At 41.9% G+C, this 21,891-nt stretch overlaps 1 protein-coding gene across 2 annotated transcripts in view; it reads left to right on the plus strand.

The window, feature by feature from the left end:
* Positions 1–2,470: 2,470 nt before the first annotated feature.
* Positions 2,471–21,891, plus strand: part of rab38 (RAB38, member RAS oncogene family) — a 37,551-nt gene continuing 18,130 nt past the window's right edge. Inside the window, exons 1-2 of one of the 2 annotated variants that reach the window (XM_033022459.1) lie at positions 2,471–2,946; positions 20,811–21,091. In XM_033022459.1, the coding sequence (XP_032878350.1) occupies positions 2,745–2,946; positions 20,811–21,091 (483 nt within the window). In that variant the 5' untranslated portion in view covers positions 2,471–2,744. The remainder of the gene's footprint in view (positions 2,947–20,810; positions 21,092–21,891) is intronic. The other variant, XM_033022457.1, reaches the window with a different exon arrangement.

Genomic DNA, 21,891 nt, shown 5'->3' on the forward strand with positions numbered 1-21,891 from the left:
AACCTTCGACCTCCTGGCAACCCACTAGAACCTCCTGACGACCCAGCTACGGCACGAGAATTCTCGCTACTCTCTGTGGCGGCTTCATTCTGGTCGCCGCTAATTTTTCAACATGTTGAAAATTTCGCAGCGACCATCATGAGGCCGTGACTAGTTTCCAGAATGCGGGGACTTTTCACAACCATGAAGGTGACTCCCCGGCAACCGCCCACGAACATGTGGCGACCATGTTGTGGCCGCATAGTCTCCTGCAGTCGCCTAAGTGGGACAAATAGAATTTGGGAAGGATAAGGAATTTCAATCACTCTATAGCAGATGTTCAGGAACAGCAGAATAGGCAGCTTTGATTGTGTGGCTTGTGGAGTTGCAGTAAAATAAAAGTAACATTGTAATGCAAGATGTGATCTTCCTGCAGAACCCTGAGCTGCAGGATCGCTCGGATCTGCTGTCTAGCATTTTGAAAGTGGAATAAAAAGGCAAGCAATGCTAAGCCATATTTAAAAGTTAAACACAGATCTATTTTTTTTTAACTATTAAATCAAATGCTCTTACTCGTGGTCCAAAACATTTCACATTTTGGTATCTCAGAATAAGGTTTTCAGTTTTGTACTTTGCTCCTGAAAATGTTAACTGTTTCTGTGACCTTTACAGCCTGAGATATTGAATTTACAATTTCTTGTTCGAAAACTCCCAACTCTGTTGCTCTTTTTACTGATCGATTGATTGGCATGATTAAAACATGGAAACAGGCCCTTCGGCCCACTTCGTCCATGCCGACCATTGATCACCCGTTCACGAAACAAAACAAAATGCTGGAGTAGCTTAGCAGGTCAAGCAGCATCTGCGGAGAACATGGAGAGATGACTTTTACACCAGGACCCTTCTTCAGACTCCACTCCAATCACCCATTCACATTAGTTCTGTGTTATCCCACTTTCACATCATCTCCCTCCACACTAGGAGCAATTTGCAGAGGTAAATTAGCCTACAAATCCATACATATTTGGGATGTAGCAGGAATGCGGAGCTCGCATAGAAATCCCACACGGTAACAGGAAGAACGTCCAACCTCCACACAGACAGCACCAGAGGTCAGGATCGAACCCAGGTCTCTGGCAGTGAGGCAGCAGAACTTGCCAGCTGTGCCGCTCTGCTGGCCTGTATAGTAAACAATGTGAACTCTCAGGTTTTGCTAGGTTCTTGAAAGAAACTCCATAAACTTGGTGACAGTAACAATATACAAAATTCTCAGTATTCATAAAAACATCAGGTCAAATTGCTCTGCTGTATCAATTGAATAAATGTATTGGTATTTGGAAAAACGAACTAAGGAATATTGTCACAATGTGCAATTCATTTTCTTTGAGCAAAATTAGGCCATTTGGCTCAGCAAGTCTGCTCCACCATTCTACCATGGCTGCTCTATCCCTCCCTCCTAACCCCATCATCCCATCTTCTCCCCATAACCTCTGACACCGTAATAATCAAGAATCTAGCTATCTCTGCCAAAAATATCCACTGACTGTCTTCACAGCCTTTTGTGGCAAAGAATTCCACAGATTCTCCACCTAACTAAAGAGGGTATGAAGGTTATTAACGTATGTTAAATTTGGATTGATCAGAGAAAGAATATGAGTTGATTAGAAACATTGACCTTGTAAAAGGTGCTTTTTTCCGGAGAGGACCATGGAAGAAAACTGTGTGGACTAGGCCACTGACGTGGAAAATAAATGACCATGGGTACAATTTCTATTGGATTGCAACCAGCTTCCTACAGGAGACAATGTAAGAAGTTGAAAGGTTTTTGCTTATTATAAATTTCAATTTCTGAAGTTGGGGCACTAATCGGGTTAGTTGGGATTTATAGTATCAGTATTTGAATATCTGGCGAGGAAATTGATCATATCTTTGTCATCATCTCGCAGGAATAATTCTTAAGGATTTAAATTGCCGATCTATATTTAGTGGCATCGAACTAAGTTAGGAAAGTACAGCCATTAACTACGCTGCAATTTTTAAGTGTCTACTTTCCGAGAAGATAATGTTCTCATAGAACGGACTGAGAAGCAATCGAGGCAAAAATATTAATTCAGATATGACATTTCTACAAAGCTGCCCCATTCTCTACTACGTGGAGGGAATGGACAGGCGACGTTTAGGGTCGTTCCCTTCTTCGGACTCATCAGTCCGAGGAGGGGTCCCGATCCGAAACATCGCTTGTCCATTCCCTCCACATATGCTGCCTGACCCACTGAGTTAATCCAGCATTTCGTGTTTGGTTCAAGATTCCAGCATCTCTAGTTCCTCGTGCCTCCCATCTCTCTTACACTCACTCTTATGTCTCCACCTCATTATTCTTCTAATTGCTGTCGAGTTTAAAGTCTGACTGAATAAGTCTCACGCATTGGGCCGTAAGTGAAAGAAAGTAAACTTCCGTTGGGTGAAAGAAAGTAAACTTGAAAGGTCAACGTGGTTTAGGTAAAGTTACTGAACTACAATCAAAGTATCCTCAGCCACCAGAGAGTTGACCTTCCACCACATTCTCAGCATAGCAGCACGTCGGGATGATGAGGCCAGGACGGTCCGTGGCGTGAGAATGACTTGTGGGGTTGTGCGTATATTCACGCTAGCAGATAATCCCGCTGTAAACCTGGGCGAGGGTCCCTGTGATTTGCAGTCGTGGCTGCTGGTTTCACTTGAAGAGCTGTGCACGGCGGGTTTTGTATGACCCTGCAGTTTCGAAAATGCAGAGAAGTCAGACTGAGCATCTCTATAAGATTTTAGTCGTCGGCGACCTGGGGGTTGGAAAGACCAGTATCATAAAACGTTACGTGCATCAAAACTTTTCCCAACATTATCGAGCTACCATTGGCGTGGATTTCGCTCTCAAAGTTATCCACTGGGACTCGGACACTGTGGTTCGGCTGCAGTTATGGGATATCGCCGGTAAGATTTGTTTCTATACACCGCAATTTTTAAAGTTAAAAGTAGTAAAAGTAAAAATTAAGCAAAATGTTGCACAATGCAAAATGCAATATGGCATCTATTAGGAATTTTATTACGCTTATATAAAATAGAATCGTGCTTTTATGCAGTTTTATCGACAGCGATTTATGCCATACTGTTGCTTTATAAACTACAAGCCGTTACAATTCGGACATTTAGTATTTTGTTACAAGTCATTTTATGTCTTTGTTTGGAAATGAACTCGCTGTCGTGTTCATCGCTCTGCGTTAAAGAGAAAAGTACAATAGATAAACGTTCCCACCGGATAGTTCGCGTTGAAAATAATAAAAGATGTTCAGGAATAATAATGTCATTGTGAATTTATGATTCGGCGAACGAGCCACTGTGAACGCACCTAGTGAAACTACAGGCATGTGATCTTTCTGTTGGTCGAAGTTAGGGAATTATGTCAAATTAAAATTCCAACGTCTCTGAAAGGTCCTCTGACTTTGCGACTTGAATTTCTCAAATTATCTTTGGCGACATGTTCTATCATGTCAGGCATATACTTTTATTATTGCTGTTAGTTATCAAACATGAAAGGGAGTAGTTACCCCGCTGTCAGGAATGTTATGTATGAATCATGTGTCTCTCTATCATATGATCTGTTTCTAGAATCCGGCTATCATAATTAATGTTTAGTTGATTAGTTTGGAGATACAGCATGGAGACAGGCCCTTCGGCCCACCGAGTCCACCGACAACATAGAAACCCGTTCACCCGAGTTTTTATGTTGTCCCACTTTCTCAACCATACCCAAGACACGAGAGGCAATTTACAGTCCAATTAACCCACGTCTTTGGGATGTTGAAGTAAACCGGAGCACCCGGAGAAACCCACGTAGTCAGAAGGAGAACGTGCAAACACCACACGGACAGCACCCAATAAATTCTGTCCATTTTAGCTACGTGCACATCCCAAAAAGGAATAAAAAATAACTGTATTCAGTTTGCTTAATTTTCCTTAATTCCATGGGTTTTTATCTAATGAACAAGGTTCTTGCATGACCTTTGTAAAATTAATGCATAACACAGGTGATTGGGTTTGTAATTGTGGCATCATCAAATAATTCGACGTGGAATCTTTTATGCTCGATGTATTATTTGAAATATATAGTTGATTAGTTCATTAGTTATGTTTTTGTCACGTACCCAGATACAGTGAAATGCTTTGTTTTGCATACAATTCAGTATAATCATACCATGCATAAGCACACTCATACATACGTAACAGAATGCAACAATAGTAGTTTAAAAAAATAGTAGATTTCTTCACACAATTAATTGCTACGATCCTGGCACTATCTTGTAGCTTCCAAGTATGAAGCTTTTTAAAAAGTCTTATTTTGGCCTTAAAGCCCAATTGACTTTAATTTTAGTTTTAGAGATACAGGCGGAAACAGTCCCTTCAGCCCACCGAGTCCGCCCCGACCAGCGATCCCCGCACATTAACACTATCCTACACACACTAAGGACAATTTACACTTATACCAAGCCAATTAACTTACAAACCTGGACATCTTTGGAGTGTGAGGGGAAAACAAAGATCTCAGAGAAAACCCATGCTCTCATGAGGATAACGTACATAGAAACATAGAAACATAGAAAATAGGTGCAGGAGTAGGCCATTCGGCCCTTCGAGCCTGCACCGCCATTCAATATGATCATGGTTGATCATCCAACTCAGTATCCTGTACCTGCCTTCTCTCCATACCCCTGATCCCTTTAGCCACAAGGGCCACATCTAACTCCCTCTTAAATATAGCCAAGGAACTGGCCTCAACTACCTTCTGTGGCAGAGAATTCCAGAGATTCACCACTCTCTGTGTGAATTTTTTTTTTCTCATCTTAGTCCAAAAAGATTTCCCCCTTATCCTTAAACTGTGACCCCTTGTTCTGGACTTCCCCAACATCGGGAACAATCTTCCTGCATCTACCCTTAAGAATTTTGTGAGTTTCTATAAGATCCCCCCTCAATCTTCTAAATTCTAGCGAGTACAAGCCGAGTCTATCCAGTCTTTCTTCATATGAAAGTCCTGACATCCCAGGAATCAGTCTGGTGAACATTCTCTGTACTCCCTCTACGGCGAGAATGTCTTTCCTCAGATTAGGAGACCAAAACTGTACGTAATACTCCAGGTGTGGTCTCACCAAGATCCTGTACAACTGCAGTAGAACCTCCTATACTCAAATCCTTTTGATATGAATGCTAACATACCATTCGCTTTCTTCACTGCCTGCTGCATCTGCATGCCTACTTTCAATGACTGGTGTACCATGACACCCAGGTCTCGTTGCATCTCCCCTTTTCCTAATCGGCCACCATTCAGATAATAACTCCATACAGCCAGCACTCGGAGTCGAGATCGAACACGGGTCACCGGCACTGCAAATGCTGTAATGCAGCAACTCTACCACTGTGCCACCGTGCCGGCTGCACTGAATGTTTTGAGTCAAGACTCTTCTTCAGTCTGTACACTGCCTCCACACATGCTGTCTGACCCGGAGAACCCCTCCAGCACTTTGTATTTTATGTTGTCAGGATTTTAACCCAAATTTACTCGGTAAAACCGTTCCTGAACCTGCTCCCCTTTAAGCAGCTGTGCCTCTGTTACCTGCCTCTTGCCAATCAAAATAGTTTGCACTCTTGACCAATTTAAAATGTTAAAAACAATGGAATCTCCAACAGTGTAGCTCCAGCTCAGAGCTGCACTGCTAATCTTTTCTTGTCGCCATGCTAACTAAGCTACATTTGTGCTTTCTAATTCCCTCCTGTCCTTTCTAGAAGCTTGCTGCTAACATTTGGCATGGATTTATTTTTTGTAATTATATATGACCATATAAGCAAAACTGCCAAACTCACTCTACTTTTTCCTCGTTACTTTTCATGCCAATAATATTATGAACCCTAAGCCCTATCTCTGATCATGCAACCTTATCATAATCCTATGTGGCAGGCAGTGTGAGCATGCATCTTACTTACCTTATTAATCACATTATAGACATCCACATATTTGCAATTTAATATGCCCTTTGTCACTATCAGTACAAGCTACGTGAAGTGGTCCCTATCACTGCAGCCTGCTGTAGTCAGAAGCAGAATGTTGCTCCTTCATCTCTTGTTTTGTAGTGATCATGGAGTTGGGTGCTAGCTCAGCACATAACATACTTTATAAGTTCCATTTTGAAAGCAGACAACCTGGGAAAGCACCACATTGATCGAGGAGATCCAATGGACTGGACCTCTCCATTTTGTCCTTGTTATCTTTTTTATCTTTGCTCTTTTTGTTCCAACATCCATGACTCTGATCCTTCTTGTAGCAATGTTACAAAATTTTGAGATTTTAAAAATCAAGTCTGTAATTTATCCCATCAGATAAAGCATAAAAATAAGTTTAATTTGACACCTAATTCACTTTCATATCTCAAGTATTTAAAAAGTTATGGCCATTTTCATACTGGGAAATTAGCATCTTGTTCCCTATTGATTTTCTATGGACATAACAAAAAAGCTGTGATCGTGAACAGTCAAAAGCCCATAACTTTCTTAAAAATTAAGAGAACTGAATGAAATTTTCAGTTATCATAGATTGAAGCATTCTGAAACAAATATAAAATAATCTTACTTGGATGACCTGAAATTAAAGCATATAATTAGTTAGTTACCTAATTGTAGCTAATTTCAGACTTCAATTACTAGATCTAAACATCTATCCATTTCTTAATAAATGATTAACATTTTTAAATAGCCTAAATGTCCAAATAATATTCACAAATAATTCACAATAAAACATGATTTTTAAATCTCATTTACATTAATTTATAGACCAAATGGAAGGAATTTAGTGTTTAATTGCTGTAAATAAATGCCCATTTAAATCAGCTTTCCAGTGGGTCCCTGTGGAACGCGCTGGTTTAGAACGTTCACATTGCGGTAGATTTGTGCCTCAAATGCCCAGAAAAATACTGCGCGATATAATGGGCCCAAATTGAGCTGCTCGCAATATTAAACTTTGTATAAAGGGATCTTTAGAAGCCCTTTTTAATGTAAAAATATACAACCTAACTTCTGCTATTTGCTTTATGAGGCCCTGCGGTTGCTGGCGGTCGCGGGTTTAGAGATTGATTTTTAAACTACTATAACTATTATTCAAGGCCTTTAAACCTAATAATAGCTTTTGCGACGGGGTCTTCCAGCGATTTTTCGTTAATAATTAACTAGGCTGAACATTTTCGATTGGAACAGCTTAGAGAAAATCGCGTTTTAAACCCGCCCCCCTCTAAACGGCGCCAAAATCGCGCACACCCGCAACGGAAGATTTTCAAGGACGCTTCAGGTAGGCTTTGCAACATACCTACTTCTTGGGCTTTTGAAAACAATGAATGTGGAACGTCCACATTTTGTGGAAGTCTAGATGATCCCACTTGGATAAATGGTATTGTCCCAAGTAACATTTAATTGATTTGACTGCTGTGCAAAGAATACATTTATCAATTTGACTTTTGGTGTTTTATACACAATTTGAGAAACACATGAATCAAAGTTTACGGAGTTGTCGTAAGCAGCTTATGGCATTGAAAATAGGACAATATTGCAGGAAATATAAATTCTGACATAAATCCGAGCTGACCACAGGCAATTTGAATGTAAACTGAATGTGAGTTCTCGTCAAAAAAAGACACATTGTGATGGAGTAACTTGGTCAGGCAGCATGGCTAGAGAACATGGGTCGGTGCTGTTTCAGGTTGGAGCCCATGTATCTTCTGAATCTGTTCCCCAGAGAGGTTGCCTGACCCACTGAGTTACTCCAGTACTTGTGTCTTATTTTGTAAACCAGCATCTGAAGTTCCTTGTTTCTACATTCCGAGTTCTCATTTCTTCTTTTATATCAAGAGTCAAGAGTGTTTTATTGTCATATGTCCCAGACGGGACAATGACATTCTTACTTGCTGCAACACAACAGAATATGTGAATATGTAAACATTGTATATAACGGGAAAAAAAAAAAAATGTTCAATAAATAACAAATATAGTGGAAATAACAAAAAATAATATAGTCTTTTGCAGTTCAGAGCTCATAGCTTATTCGTTGTGCTTGATAGCCTGATGGCTGTGGGGAAGAAGCTGTTCCTGAACCTGGACGTTACAGTCTTCAGGCTCCTATACCTTCTTCCTGATGGCAATGGTGAGATAAGTGTGTGGCCAGGATGGTGTGGGTATCTGTCCCATCTCTACCTGAAAACACAATAACTTTAAACATGTTATCCTCATGAATCCATACTAGATAAATCACCCTGACCTGCATATAGGTAGACCCAAACTGAATGTTTTTGCTGACCTGAATCTGATGTGGCCAGGTTTGCAGGCTCCATCGTGGAATATATCTGTAACATGGTACATAACAAGTAAATGTTTAGCATCCAAGTTCCTTGTTGTTTTCCAGTATTTCTCTCCTTTCAACTCTGTAATTTTTTGCACAATGTAAGTTTACTGGTTTAATTAAGTTCTACAATTGAATTCTCTTAACAGTGCAGCATTAATTTACAGTGGCACAAGTATGTAGCCTTTAATCTTCAGGTATTTGGATAAACAGCAGGAACTGGTTAAGTGTAGTCAGATGATTTGTGTTGTTACTTGAGAATGCATAACTTTGGGCCTAGTTAAAAGTACAGCCCGATTATACCACAATGTCCTCAGGTGCTATCATAAGGATACAAGTGAAAGGAGCAGAATTAGACCATTTGGCCCATAAAGTCTGCTCCACCATTCAATCACGGCTGATCTATCTCTCCCTCCTAACCCCATTCTCCTGCCTTCTCCCCATAACCCCATGACACCCGTACTAATCAAGAATCTATCCATCTCTGCCTTAAAAATATCCATTGACTTGGCCTCCACAGCCTTCTGTGGCAAATAATTCCACAGATTCACCACTCTCTGACTAAAGAAATTCCTCCTCATCTTCATAAAGAAACATCCTTTAATTCTGAGGCTATGAGCTCTGGTGGTAGACTTTTCCACGAGTCGAAACATCCTCTCCACATCCACTCTATCCAAGCCTATGTACACAGTGTGGGCGTTGGTGAATAAGAGACTGAAGTGAAGGTTAAAGTGATGGTGACAGATTGTTGATTAAAGTAAAGAAAGATGGGCCTGGTTTGTGCAGATGTGGAGTGTTGGATCCATTGCAACCACATCTTCAGATAGAGAATGAGATTCAGACATTGCATTACATCAGAGGAGGGGGGGGGGAGGGGAAGATTCAAGCACGTTCCAGAGGCAATTACACTCCTTAGGTTATGTAGTACAAATCTTATTATCACGAAGATCAGGAAAGTCTACAAACTACAAATGAGGGGCATGGATATCCAGAAGGTTACGTTGCTGCAACTTCAGGAATTGCACTTATCCAGTGCTTACAAAGTTATTGGTGTGGATGAGAATAGACGTTGCAGCCTCGATGAGTGAATTAACCAAAGTACCGTGGTACAGGAAGCCATTCAAGGTATGACATTGATGTGAACCTAGCAGCAAAGGGAATGGTATAATTAAGAGGGTAGATACTGCTCTTTGCAGTGTCGAATATGTGTTGCAAATGATGTCTGCTCGGCTCCATCTCTTTTTGGCTGGAGATTAACTTGGAGCAGTAGTGGCAAGATTGAATTGATTTGTTCCACATGGGAACCATGGCATAGATCCAGGGGGCGGAAATCCTGGGGGGGGAGGTTACATGGGGGACACGTCCCTCCCTGATTTGAGAGGTGGGGATGATCCCCCCCCCCCCCCATGTTTTGTAATCCGGACTTTATCAGTTGCTTTCTAAGGCCTGAATCGACCCATTCGCAGGGCCTTTCAGCGCCCGGCGCGGCTTAAAATCAAACTGCTGCATCGAGGCAATTGCCTCGATGTTGGTACTGCTGTTGGTGGCCCATGAACTGCAATCAATTTCCCCCACACTAAACTTCCAACCACACATTAAGTTGCCTGATCTGACTTACCCCGCACCAATTTGTATTAGAGGGGATTATCTACAAGGAGAGATTGGACAAACTTTGATTATTTTTACTAGAATGCCAGAGATTGAGAAGAGGCCTGATCAAAGTATATACAATTGTGACAGGCTTAGATTGGTAGACAGTCAGAACCTTATTCCAAGGTTTAATTATCAACGATGAGAGGGCAAAGTTAAAAGGAGATGTGTGGGACAAATGTATTACACAGAGGGTGGTGAATGCCTGAAACATGTCAGAGGTGGTGAAAGAGATACGATCACATCATTTAAGAGGCTTTTAGATAGGTACATAGATATGAAGGGAATGGATGGATATGGATCATGTGCAGGCAGATGAGATTAGTTTATCTTGGTATCATGTCTGTCATGGACACTGTGAGTTGAAGGACCTGTTCCTGTGCTGTACCTTGTAATGTTCAATGTTCTTCACATGTGTATTGGTGTGTATACGTATATTTTCACACACTGAATTTTTTTCTCTCATTTATTATATTGGTTACAGTGAACTTTGTTTTCATTTTTTCTTGTGCTGCTGCAAAAAAGAATTTCATTGTTCTACCTGGGACATATGGCAATAAAACAGTTGCCATTTGACCTATGTTAATTAACCTCTCCTTTAAAATGGACTAGACTAAGTGCAGAGCTGTTGAGTCTGCTCCCCCAACGCAATATTCCACCACTCACCCGTTCCGCCAACGCGACCCGTTCCCCCAACGCAACATTCCACCACTCATGCATAGCCCCCAACTGCGCAGGTGCAGCTCATTTCCCCTCATCCCCAGCACTCCCTCCCCCTCCTCTTCACCATCCCTCTTGTTTTCCCTCTCCTCCTCTCCCCTCCCTCCTATCCCTCTACTCCCACCTCCCCCACTCCTCGCCTCCCCCTATCCCCCCCACTATCCCTCCTCAACCCCAATGCCCTCCTCTCCCTCTATTCCCCACTCCCTACATCCCCCACTCCCCTCCTCCTCTCCCTTTATGCCCCCACCTCTTTCACCCGGCATGAGACAGGGAAAAAATGAAAAAAGAAGAGATAGATATCGCTGCGGATTTGGAAATTCGACAAGGCCCCCACACCGCCGCAAGGCCCCACTGCCACCGTGATGCCCCACCACCGCCGCGAGGCTCCACCGCCACCACGGCTCCATTGCCGCGAGGCCCCACTGCCGCTGCGGTCCCATCGTCGTGAGTCCTCACCGCCACGGTCTCGATGCTTCCTGGATCGCCGCGCAGAACCCCGGCCAGGGCCTCGCGGGTAGAAGCCCGGGTCAGACGAAGAGGCCGACGGCGCCCGCAGTTGGGCACCACGGAGGCCATGAAGTGGGCTCGGCCGCTTGGCTGCTCGGCACGACAGAGGCGCCCGCAGCCGCAGCTCCAGCCGGCGGAGCGTTAGTGTTGCTCACTCCACTCCTTCAGCTTTATATTCTCCTCGCCGGGTGAGACGGGCGCCGCCTGTGCGGATCCAGCCAATCAATACGGCGATGGTGCAGGAAGGGGCGTCACTGTACCGGCGACTGACAGGAGAGACCAATCTGCGTGGCGGCGACTGACAGTAGAGGAGATCATCTGCGCATGCAAGGTTTTTTATGATTTTTAAACCTTAATAATGTTTAAAATATATAATCGATCGGAACAAAACCTATTGCCCTTGTAGCACAGGAGAATGGTGTGTAAGGTGGCAAAAAATCATAGCTGCACTACCATACCATTTTTGCGCAAATAGAAAAAGCGCAAAACTAGAAGAGCACAAGATCAGAGTTTTAGTTATGCATAGATAGATAGATAGATAGATAGATAGATAGATAGATAGATAGATAGATAGATAGATAGATAGATAGATAGATAGCTGGCTCTCTGCTAGCTTTGCCAGCAATGGGTAATTTACAGCAGGGAGTCAGATGCTAAACATACCTAGCCCCTCAGTTGAGATTGTCATCAGATGCAGTTCAATATGGAGCCATTGACTAGCTGTCAGCACTAATCTAGTCCATTGTCATTACATGCAAAATTATTTACGAATGCAGTCAGCATGTATGGACATAACGTAAAAGAAAAACTATGAGTCAACGATGGTCGAAATATAATTGAATGGATTGATTCAACCTTTCATTTCAATGGCAATAAGTGTAACATGTTGTATTCATGTAGTGCCTGGAGCTTAGTGACATTTCCAGAGTTTCACTATCAAACAAGATACAATGCCAAGGCTTATAGGAAAGGGAATAAAATTGTGAATGCAAGAAATCTGAAATAAAAACTGAATATGCAGGAACCATCAGGAGGTCAAGCATTGTGTATGAAAGAGAAGCAGAGTTAGTGTCCCAGGTATAGCACTTAATCAGAGATGATTCTAATGAAGGATTTTGGATCCAGGACATTAACTCTCTTTCTCTTTTCATAGATACTGAATGCTCTCGGGGGTTTCAGTATTTATAAGGCAGTATTAAGGCAAGTGTCCAACAAGAACAGGGTAATGTGTGATTTTCTTCAAGTCTCGACGTCCGACTGGATGGAAGGAGCACTGAAGAAGGCAGGAGTTTGGAGGAACCCACAAATCTAGAGGTGATATTAGCAGCAGGAGGTGAGGCAGCCCATAATTAAACAATGTTATGGAAGTGGAAATAACGAGGCCTTCATGACGAACCTATCTGTGGTTTGTGGCTCATTTTAGGGTCTCAAATAATGTCAAGGTTGTGAACAATCTGAATCAGTTCTTGACAGTTTCTAGAGGGGCAATCTAGATGGAACCTCATGCTCAAACATGTGAGGTACTATGGATAATGGCTTCAGACTTGCCAATGTTAGGAACATTTCTGTTCATCAAACGCTGGGTGTTGGATGAGCATCCTTACACTTTAAAGATACCAAATGCTTGAGAGAGATGTTGGATTAGAGCTGGGCATTGTCAGCCCACCTGAGCCTGTGTACATGTATAATTGGTTCAGTGGTCCAATAGTACTTTGTTGTCACATGTACCGAGTTACAGCAAAATTCATTTTTGTGTGCAGTTCAGTACTGGTATCCCAATGCATAATCACTTAGATACATATTAGATAAGCATCTCAGATACAGTACAAGTGTATAGCAGTAGTACACTGAGTCAGTCTACAGAGTCACCAGATTTGGTGCCATTTTCTAATCCCAGTTGTTGTAAGTGCATGGTTCTTGACCTGACCGTGAAGGGCCGAAGGAACATATGTGTGCATGCATATATATGTGTGTGTGTGTCTGTGTGCACGTGTCTGCATGTCTGTCTGTATCACACATTGTTTGCAGCCAGGAATACTTGGATCAGTGTGTGTGGCCTGTCAATTTCTGATTGTCTTGGGCAATGGCTGGGGGAAGGGTTCAGTCAGTGTATTTGACTAGACAGTGATGCTGAATTTCATCTTGTTCACTTGGTGCTAAATCCACATCACCACAGCAAATAAAATCAAAATAGTTGACAATGTGATCGCTGAACGTTTAACATTGCGGCATCGTCCTTCCAATCTCCAGTCCCAAAGCCATCCCTGAAAGTGCAGCTCCATGTTCCAAGTCTTGCTGAGATGCATGTGTAGTGTGCAGAGCCCTGGGAATATGTGGTATAAGCCGCACAGCTCTACAAAGTACATGGTGCATTCTTTGTTCAATCATGCTGAGTGTACAAAGAATAAATTCTTCTTTCTTATTTAATTTTCAGTCAGCTGCTACATCCACGAGTTTAAAATTTCAAACAGTGACAACACTGTTGTCTAATTTTATGTCCTTGGGATGCAATAACGTTTCAAGTTTTTCTTGTGAGAATTGGTGACCAGTTTGTGTTTTATGTTACCCGTCTTTTAATGATTTTGATAACATTCATGGTTGGAAACAAAGGGGTTATTGATCACATGTGATGGACTTGCTCAGCTGATGAAACCACTCTTTAGTCATGCAGCCCAAAGAGAATTGGAGCAACCAAGTTTATCGGCTGGAAATTAAGTAAATAATGAATGCTGATAATGTGTATTCATTCAAATGGATCATTAATTACCAATGACCAAAGATCAGCAAATGAATGTGTAGGAAGGAACTGCAGATGCTGGTTTACACCAAAGAAAGACAAAACAATGCTGGAGTAAATCTGCAGGTTAGGCAGCATCTCTGGAGAAAAGGAATAGGTGACATTTTGTGAGTCTCAGTCTGAGTCTGAAGAGGATTCTTGACCCGAAACGTCACCTATTCCTTTTCTCCAGAGATGCTGTCCGACCCACTGAGTTACTCCAGCATTTTGTGTCTATCAGCAGATGAATGTTAGTTAAATATTAAAGTCAATTTGTGCCTTTGTTCATTAAGAAATACACAGAATTTCAATTTAAAAGTTTGCATTTCTGCAGAAAATTTTATGATTTGGGAACCAGTCTACTCTGCTCATTATTCCCTTGCTGACCTTTTGAAACAGCTGTCAAGTTAGCTTCCCTGTTTTGTTTCTTGCGATTCAGCTATTTTTGTTTTAAAGTAAAAATAAATTTACAACAAAATCAGCTTTCGCACATAATCAGGCTTTCTGGGAGGAGGGGCTCGTGATGGGTGACTCTGCTTCAAGGTCCATATGCATGGGCCATGTAAGCCGTCTCAACTTTAATTCTCACGGAACCAAGGCTCTCTTGCTTTCTGAAGGTCTGCTTGAGCGTAAATGCATTTGTGATTTATGCAAATCAATTTTTGCACTGCCTCTTTAATCATTAATTGCACTGACAATTGAAATATTTGACACGGATATTATATTCTGGGGCGCAATCCATTTTTACAAGCAAATTATAATCTATTTTGTGACTACTACTTTCAGTTCTTCTAAATTGCTAGGAGCATTTGTTCCAGCATTTTCCTCATCAAAACAACAATACTATTTAGATACGTCACATAAATTCCTTCTTCAATTTGTATTACTTTTCAACTCCTCGATAAATGCTGATCCACAGTCGACAATTGAACATCATGTTTTGTATTTTTGAAAATGTCTTCAAAGTAGAAAAAATATACTTCAGATGAAGCAAGGCCAAAAAAAAAAAGATTTTTATGCTTGATATTTCTTTTTACTACAATTAGCAATTGGTAAAGAAAGACATATATTCCACTGATTTTGGGAAATGTGAATGGGAACCCAATTACGGCTAATGCTTCTATTTGATTTAACATTTTATAAACCAATTTTAAAAATCTCAATTACTATATTTTGGTCACAGGAAAAACTTTTTTATTTCTGTCAACATTGCCATGTAAATGGTAGGAAAAGTGAAATGTTTCACTAACTGTGTTTCAATCACCCTTGAAAAACTGGAGCACAAATCTGAGAATTTTCCTTTCCATTCCCTAAACCGTCCATCACCATCCTGGTATTACAGGAGATGGTGCCAATCACTTATGTTTGGTTCATAAGTTATAGTAGGCCACTCGGCCCATCATGTCCACCACCATCCAATCATGGCTGATCTTTCTTTCCATCTCAACTCCATTCTCTTGCCTTCTCCCCATAACCCCTGACACCCGTACTGAATAGGTAAATGATTCATGCATATGTACAAGTAATACAAAGCAACTATAAATGTGAAATAGCTGCTGGAAGTATTATGGAAAACCTTGGAAGTTATTTTATGGTATTCATTGTTCACGGGTCAGCTCATTATTTTTTTTAAATGAGGATAAGAGTTAAAATATTAATTTCAGTTATCCCAATCAAATGAACCATTAGGTATGGATAAAAATGCAGCTATCTGTGAACAAGTTGATTTAATATAGCTGCCCATAACTTGTTGTTTTGGCAAATTATCAAGTTGGTTCTATAAAAAGGAATCATGTGATGACAGCCAAGATCTTGGACTGAGATTATTCAGGTCATGGTCTCATGCTTCGAGAGCTGGTGATGGTGCAAATGAACTTCAGCCTCCCTGACTAGCTTGGCTCACTGAACTTTGCCCGCGATTGTAACAGGTCCCCACCAGGTGCTATCTCCCTGGCCCTAAACTCATCTTTGGAATATGTAGACAGGGACACCAATGCGAGACTCCCATTCAGAAGATAGACAAAAAAGCTAGAGTAACTCAATGGGTCAGACAGCATCTCTGCAGAAAAGGATAGGTGATGTTTTTGGTCAAGACCCTTCTTCAGACTGATTCATTAATTATATCTCCATCTTCAAAATCACAATCCCATCCAAATTAATCTCCAAACTCAGGGACTTAGGAGTCAGCATCCTCCTTTCCCACTGGATCCTTGACTTTCAGTCCCATAGACCCCAGTCAGTTATCAACTTAAGGAAATGCGGTGGAGTACGTGGTGGAAATGGTTGAAAGCTTCTAGTTCCTAGGCATACCAACAACCTGCCATGGACCAAACAAATTGAGGCAACAGCCAAAAAAGCATACCAACTGCTCTACTTTCTCAGGAGACTTAGGAAATTCAGCATGCCTCCAGCCATTCTTACAAACTTCGACAGGTGCAGTGCACCTTAGAAAGCATACTGTCTGGTTGTATCTCTGTCCAAAAGCACAAAAACCTGCATAGAGTTATGGATGTAGCCTTGTCCGTCACAGACCAGACTCCCCACCATTGGCACATTGACTGCACTTCATGCTGCCTCGGGAAAGGAGGCAACATAATCAAGGGCCTTTCCCACTTATGCCCTTTGGCCCAACTTGCCCACACCGACCAACATGTCCCCACCTGCCAGCATTTGGCCCATATCCCTCTAAACCTGTCCTATCCATATACCTGTCGAACTGGTTCTTAAATGTTGGCATAGTCCCAGCCTCAACTACCTCCTCTGGCAGCTTGTTCCATACATCCACCACACTTGGAGTGAAAAAGTTACCCCTCAGATTCCTATTAAATCTTTTCCCCTTCATCTTAAACCTATGTCCTCTGGTCCTCGATTCACCTACTCTGGGCAAGAGACTGTGCATCTACCCGATCTATTCCTCTCAAGATCTTATAGACCTCTATAAGATCACTCTCATCCAGGTCATTCCTTCTTCTCCTCGCTCCCATTGGGCAGAAGATACAGCAGCTTGACACCGCATACCATCAGACTCAGGAACAGCTTCTTTCCCTCTATTATCAGACCTCCAAAGGATCCTTCCCTAATCTAGGGTACAGGTCTGATTCTCTGTTCTATCTCACTGCAGACATTGGAATTTTTCTCTGGAACTGTTACGCTTCAATGCTGAGAAGTATGTTCTGCATTCTGGAATCTTTCTCTTCACTGCCTTTTGAACTTGTTTTTGGCTTGATTGTATACATGTGTAGTATTATCTAATTTGATTGGATAGCATGCACACAAAGGCTTTTCACTGTGCCTTGGTACACGTGACGGTAATAAGCCTAAATCTAAATAGTTAAGCATTGCAGTGATTTTGCAGAGAGTTGGTGTGAGACCACCATGGTGCCTAATTCTTTCACATTGTCCACCTAAATGTTCTGCTTTGTAGAACTAACCCATTGTGCACAAATGCCTCTCGTCTCTGATCTCCTACCAAGGCCGAGATGCGAATTGTGAAGAGAGGAATTGTGGAGACGTTCAGGAGAAAGGATGAGAAATTGATGAGGGTAGGAGTATTGGAATGAGTTCTGGAGAGTTAGGGGACAGGAGACTGAAGAGGGAATATTTACTGCTGATAATTGAAATTGAAATTAGGGACAGAATCGCTGAGGGGAAGAAAGATGTGTGGAGAAAAGATTGAGGAATTTGCTATGGGGAAAGTTGGTGCGATTGGGCTGGGGGGGGGGGGGGGATGATGGAGGGGATTGAGATAATCAAGTAGTAATCTATTGAATTACCATAGCTGCTCCTGGAATGATTATTCTCTCCTTAATGGAAAATCTTATCCTTTCAAGTATCCTTTCATGCAAGGAATTAAGTTTCCTTCATGCCCCACTGCAAGTGATGCTGCTTGCATACTTGTAGGTAGATGTGCTGTTCATTTCCAAATTGTTTTGATGCTTACGTTGGCAATTTTTATTTTCCTTTTACTTTCTACTTAAACTTATTTGTCGATCGGCGATGGGAAAATTTGCTATATGTCAGCACTATTTGAAGCAATTTGTTATATAAAACCGTATATCAGTAAAAAGTGCTTTCATGTATTTAAAAGCAGCAATGGAGCAGTTTTTTAATTACAAATGGGCTTTAAAACAATAATAAGCAATAATAATAATCTTATCAACCCACTACATGTAAATAAAGGACCTATGAATTATTTTTGGAAGAAAAGCTATTTTTATTCATTTACTCCGTGGAGTTTGCATATTCTCCCCGTGTGTTTCCTTCAGGTGCTCTAGTTTCCTTGCACATCCCAACGATGTGTGAGTTTATAATTGGCCTCTGTAAATTGTGCCTAGTGTGTAGCGAGTGGATGCGAAAATGGGATAGCATAGAAGTAGTGTGAACAGGTGATCAATGGTCGGCATATGGACTGAAGGGCCTGTTTGCATGCCCTATCTTTCATTTGGTTCCATCAATCAAATGTTCAAAGGACATTATACGATCATTATGTCTAAAACATAAAGGACACTAAAGCTAGAGCAACCCTGTTGTAAGCAACCCAGCGGTATGAATATTAATTTCAAGTAACTCTTGCATTCCTTCTCTCCGTCCCTCCCCACCCTAGTTGTCCTGCTAGTTATCAACTCCTCCACAGCCAACAATGGACCATTGTGGGCTCCTTGGCCATCAGTGCTGGTTCTGATTTGTTCTGTACCTTTTCATACCTCTCGTTTCCCCCTCCCCCTGACTCTCAGTCTAAAGATGGGTATTGACCTGAAATGTCACCTACTCCTTTTCTCCAGCAAGGCTGCCTAACCTGCTGAGTATCTCCAGAATTTTGTGTCTATCTTTGGTGTAAACCAGCATCTGCAGTTTTTTGCTACACATAATATTAACGATGTTGTTATTTGTATGTTGTTATGTCTGTGTGGTCCATCTTCCCAGTAAATACTACATCTGCATATTGGAATCAATGTTAGTGTTTTCATCATGTCTATCTCCCATCATCCATATTTCTACTCTCACTTTCTTACTATATCCCAGGAGAACATTTTACGCTTTTATGTCTCTTGTTAATTTTCTTTCACAGTTCTTCAGGCGCGACCTGTAGGGGGTATGGCTGCCTAGCCTGCAGCTGTCTGTTTTTTCATATTTTTTCTTATTTTTAGTTAGTTTAGTGTTTTGTTTTTGAGGAGTTCTAGCTTTTTTATGTGTGGGGGAGGGGGAGAAGGGGGAAGGGGGAAACTAATTTTCAGGGTCCCTACCTGGTCGGAGATGCAGCTTTTCTCCGGGCTGCACTTTCGACCCGTCCTCGCGGCCTACCAGCGGGCCTGGAGCGGCGTTTCCTGAGGGGATCGCCCGGGGCATCGGCGGCATCGGCTGCGAATGCGGAGCTGCGGGTCCGAGGAGTGAGGGGACCGCCCTGAGCCTCGGCATCAGCGGCGGCGGCACCGGCATCGGCGGCGGCGGCACCGGCATCGGCGGCGGCAGAGTTGCGGGTCTGAGGACGGCAGTGCAGCGCTGGAGCGCCATTGCGGGGCGGGCGGTGCCTTGCCTGGGTCGCCGCGCTGGAACTCCAGTGAGCTGGGTCCGGCGTTAAAAACATCGCGGAGCTGCGGGCGGCGGCGCTGAAACTTTCCATCGGGAGCCTGGGATCTCGCGACGAGATCGCCAGTTGAGCTCCATTCGGCGCGGCCTTGTCGGCTCCAGAAGCCACGGTCTCGAGTAGGGAGGTCTTCATTATCTTTCTAGTTATGCTCTCCTTTACAATTGTCTGTTCTCTGATTCTTTATTTACCTATAATGTCTCATTAGTAGCTTGTTCTTTTCTCTGGTAGAACACAATTCCGCTGGGTCCTATTTACACCATTTTGTATGTTTTCCATCACCACCCTATATCATTGTTTGTCAATATTGTTGTTCATTTTATTGTTTTCAATTTATGTTCTCCATTCCGGTACCTGAGATTGTTATATCCATATTTATTCAATTATTATTTTTTAATTTATTATATCATCATCATTAATGGCTATTATCCCTTTGATTTTTTTCTGCATAATGAAATCCTATAACAAATCTTCTGTTACTGCACTTCCTACTAATTATTTCAGAATTTTTACGTGTGACACGGGAAAAAAATTGCTTAACTTGGTCAGAGCACCTCTGCCGTGCAATTTGTATGTACACTTCTAGGATATATTATAATTCTGTAGAGTATTTTATGATGTTCCATCTCTTATAAGGTGTAGAACAGGAATGTGTCAGATTATAAACGACGAGGGAAAATTCTCTATTCTGAAAATGCATTTATTTCACCATTATGTCCTTAGCATGTTCAAAAGCACAACCACAGAAATATTTTTCAAGCAGATTTGATGGTGAGTTCTAAGAATCAGTGTACCACAGTAAGTTTTGTAAAGTGATCTTGTTTCACTAACCTGTCTTAATATCAGCATTGAGGAGTAAATAATGGGCAGACCAACCACAAAGAACTGTCCTGCTGTTTCTTTGTACTAATTCCATGAGATCTACATCCACAGAGAACAGTACTGATTGGTTCAGTATCTTCCATATTAATGGCATCTCTGACCATGCAACATTCCCTCAGAACATTGAAACATCAGCTTGAGCTTAGACTCAAATCTGGAAAATGAGACTTAACCCTATAACCAAATGTTTCAGGCATGTGCATTCTCTCCGAGCCTTACCTGACATCTAAAATCTGTTTGAGATTGTGTGAGAATATCAGATCATAAAAAAACAAAAAACCTTGTGCCTCTTACTTCTGCAGGTCAAGAACGATTTGGGAACATGACAAGAGTATATTACCGAGAAGCCATTGGAGCTTTCATAGTGTTTGATGTGACACGAGCCTCAACATTCGAAGCAGTGTCAAAATGGAAGGATGATTTAGACTCGAAACTGACTCTCCCCAATGGCAAACCTGTCTCTGTTGTCTTGCTGGCAAACAAATGTGATCAAGAGGGTGAGTTCTTATCTGCCAATTCTGGAAAAATGGAACAGTTCTGCAAGGATCATGGATTTATCAGCTGCTTTGAAACTTCAGCAAAGGTAAAAAAAAAAGTGATTCTTAGTTTATCAATTGGTGATCACAACAGCTTAAGAAAATGTTGATTGTAACAAATCGCACAAAAACGCAAAGGGTCTGTCATGATGGTGACTTTATAAGTTAGCCATGCTTAAGGTAAAATGTGTTACCCCATTTGCCTCTAAAGCTAAGATTGTTGATGAAAGAGGCAATATCAAGACTAGTAATCGCTTCCTATCACGTCCCTCTATTATGAAGCATATGTGATATGTGACACGAATGATGGGACTAGCTAAAGGAAAATTACAGGGGAGTGAGGATGGAGAGACTAGATTGGCAGAATCAAGGGAGCAATTCTCTCCCTTCTACCTGTCTCTTCTCCATGCCCCTACTGCATATGCACCCATTTCATAAATTTCCCCTTCCCCCTTGTCCCCTTCCATCTATATTCCTTCTCTTGCTTCACATTTTGTGCCTCTTCTCCTTATTTACTATCTCAATACTTTTTGTCTTTTCATCTCTGGTCTTTGTCCAACCATCGGCCAATCAAACCCCCCCTCTCACCTACATCCACCTCTGACTTGCCAGGCTTTGCCCCATCCCATTTCTCTTTGAGCTTTCTCCACTCTACTACAATCATTCTGAAGAAGGGTCCCAACTCGAAACATTGCCTATCCACCTTCTCCAGAGATGCTGCTCTCCCCTCAACCTCCCGCATTTCAGAGAAAATAATCCAATTCCGTCCAACCTCTCCCTGTAGGTGAAACCCTCTAATCCAGGAAGAATTCTGGATAATCTCCTCTGCACCTTCTCCAAAGTCTCC

This window comes from Amblyraja radiata, chromosome 6, assembly GCF_010909765.2.
Source record: "Amblyraja radiata isolate CabotCenter1 chromosome 6, sAmbRad1.1.pri, whole genome shotgun sequence".
Lineage (NCBI taxonomy): Eukaryota > Metazoa > Chordata > Chondrichthyes > Rajiformes > Rajidae > Amblyraja > Amblyraja radiata.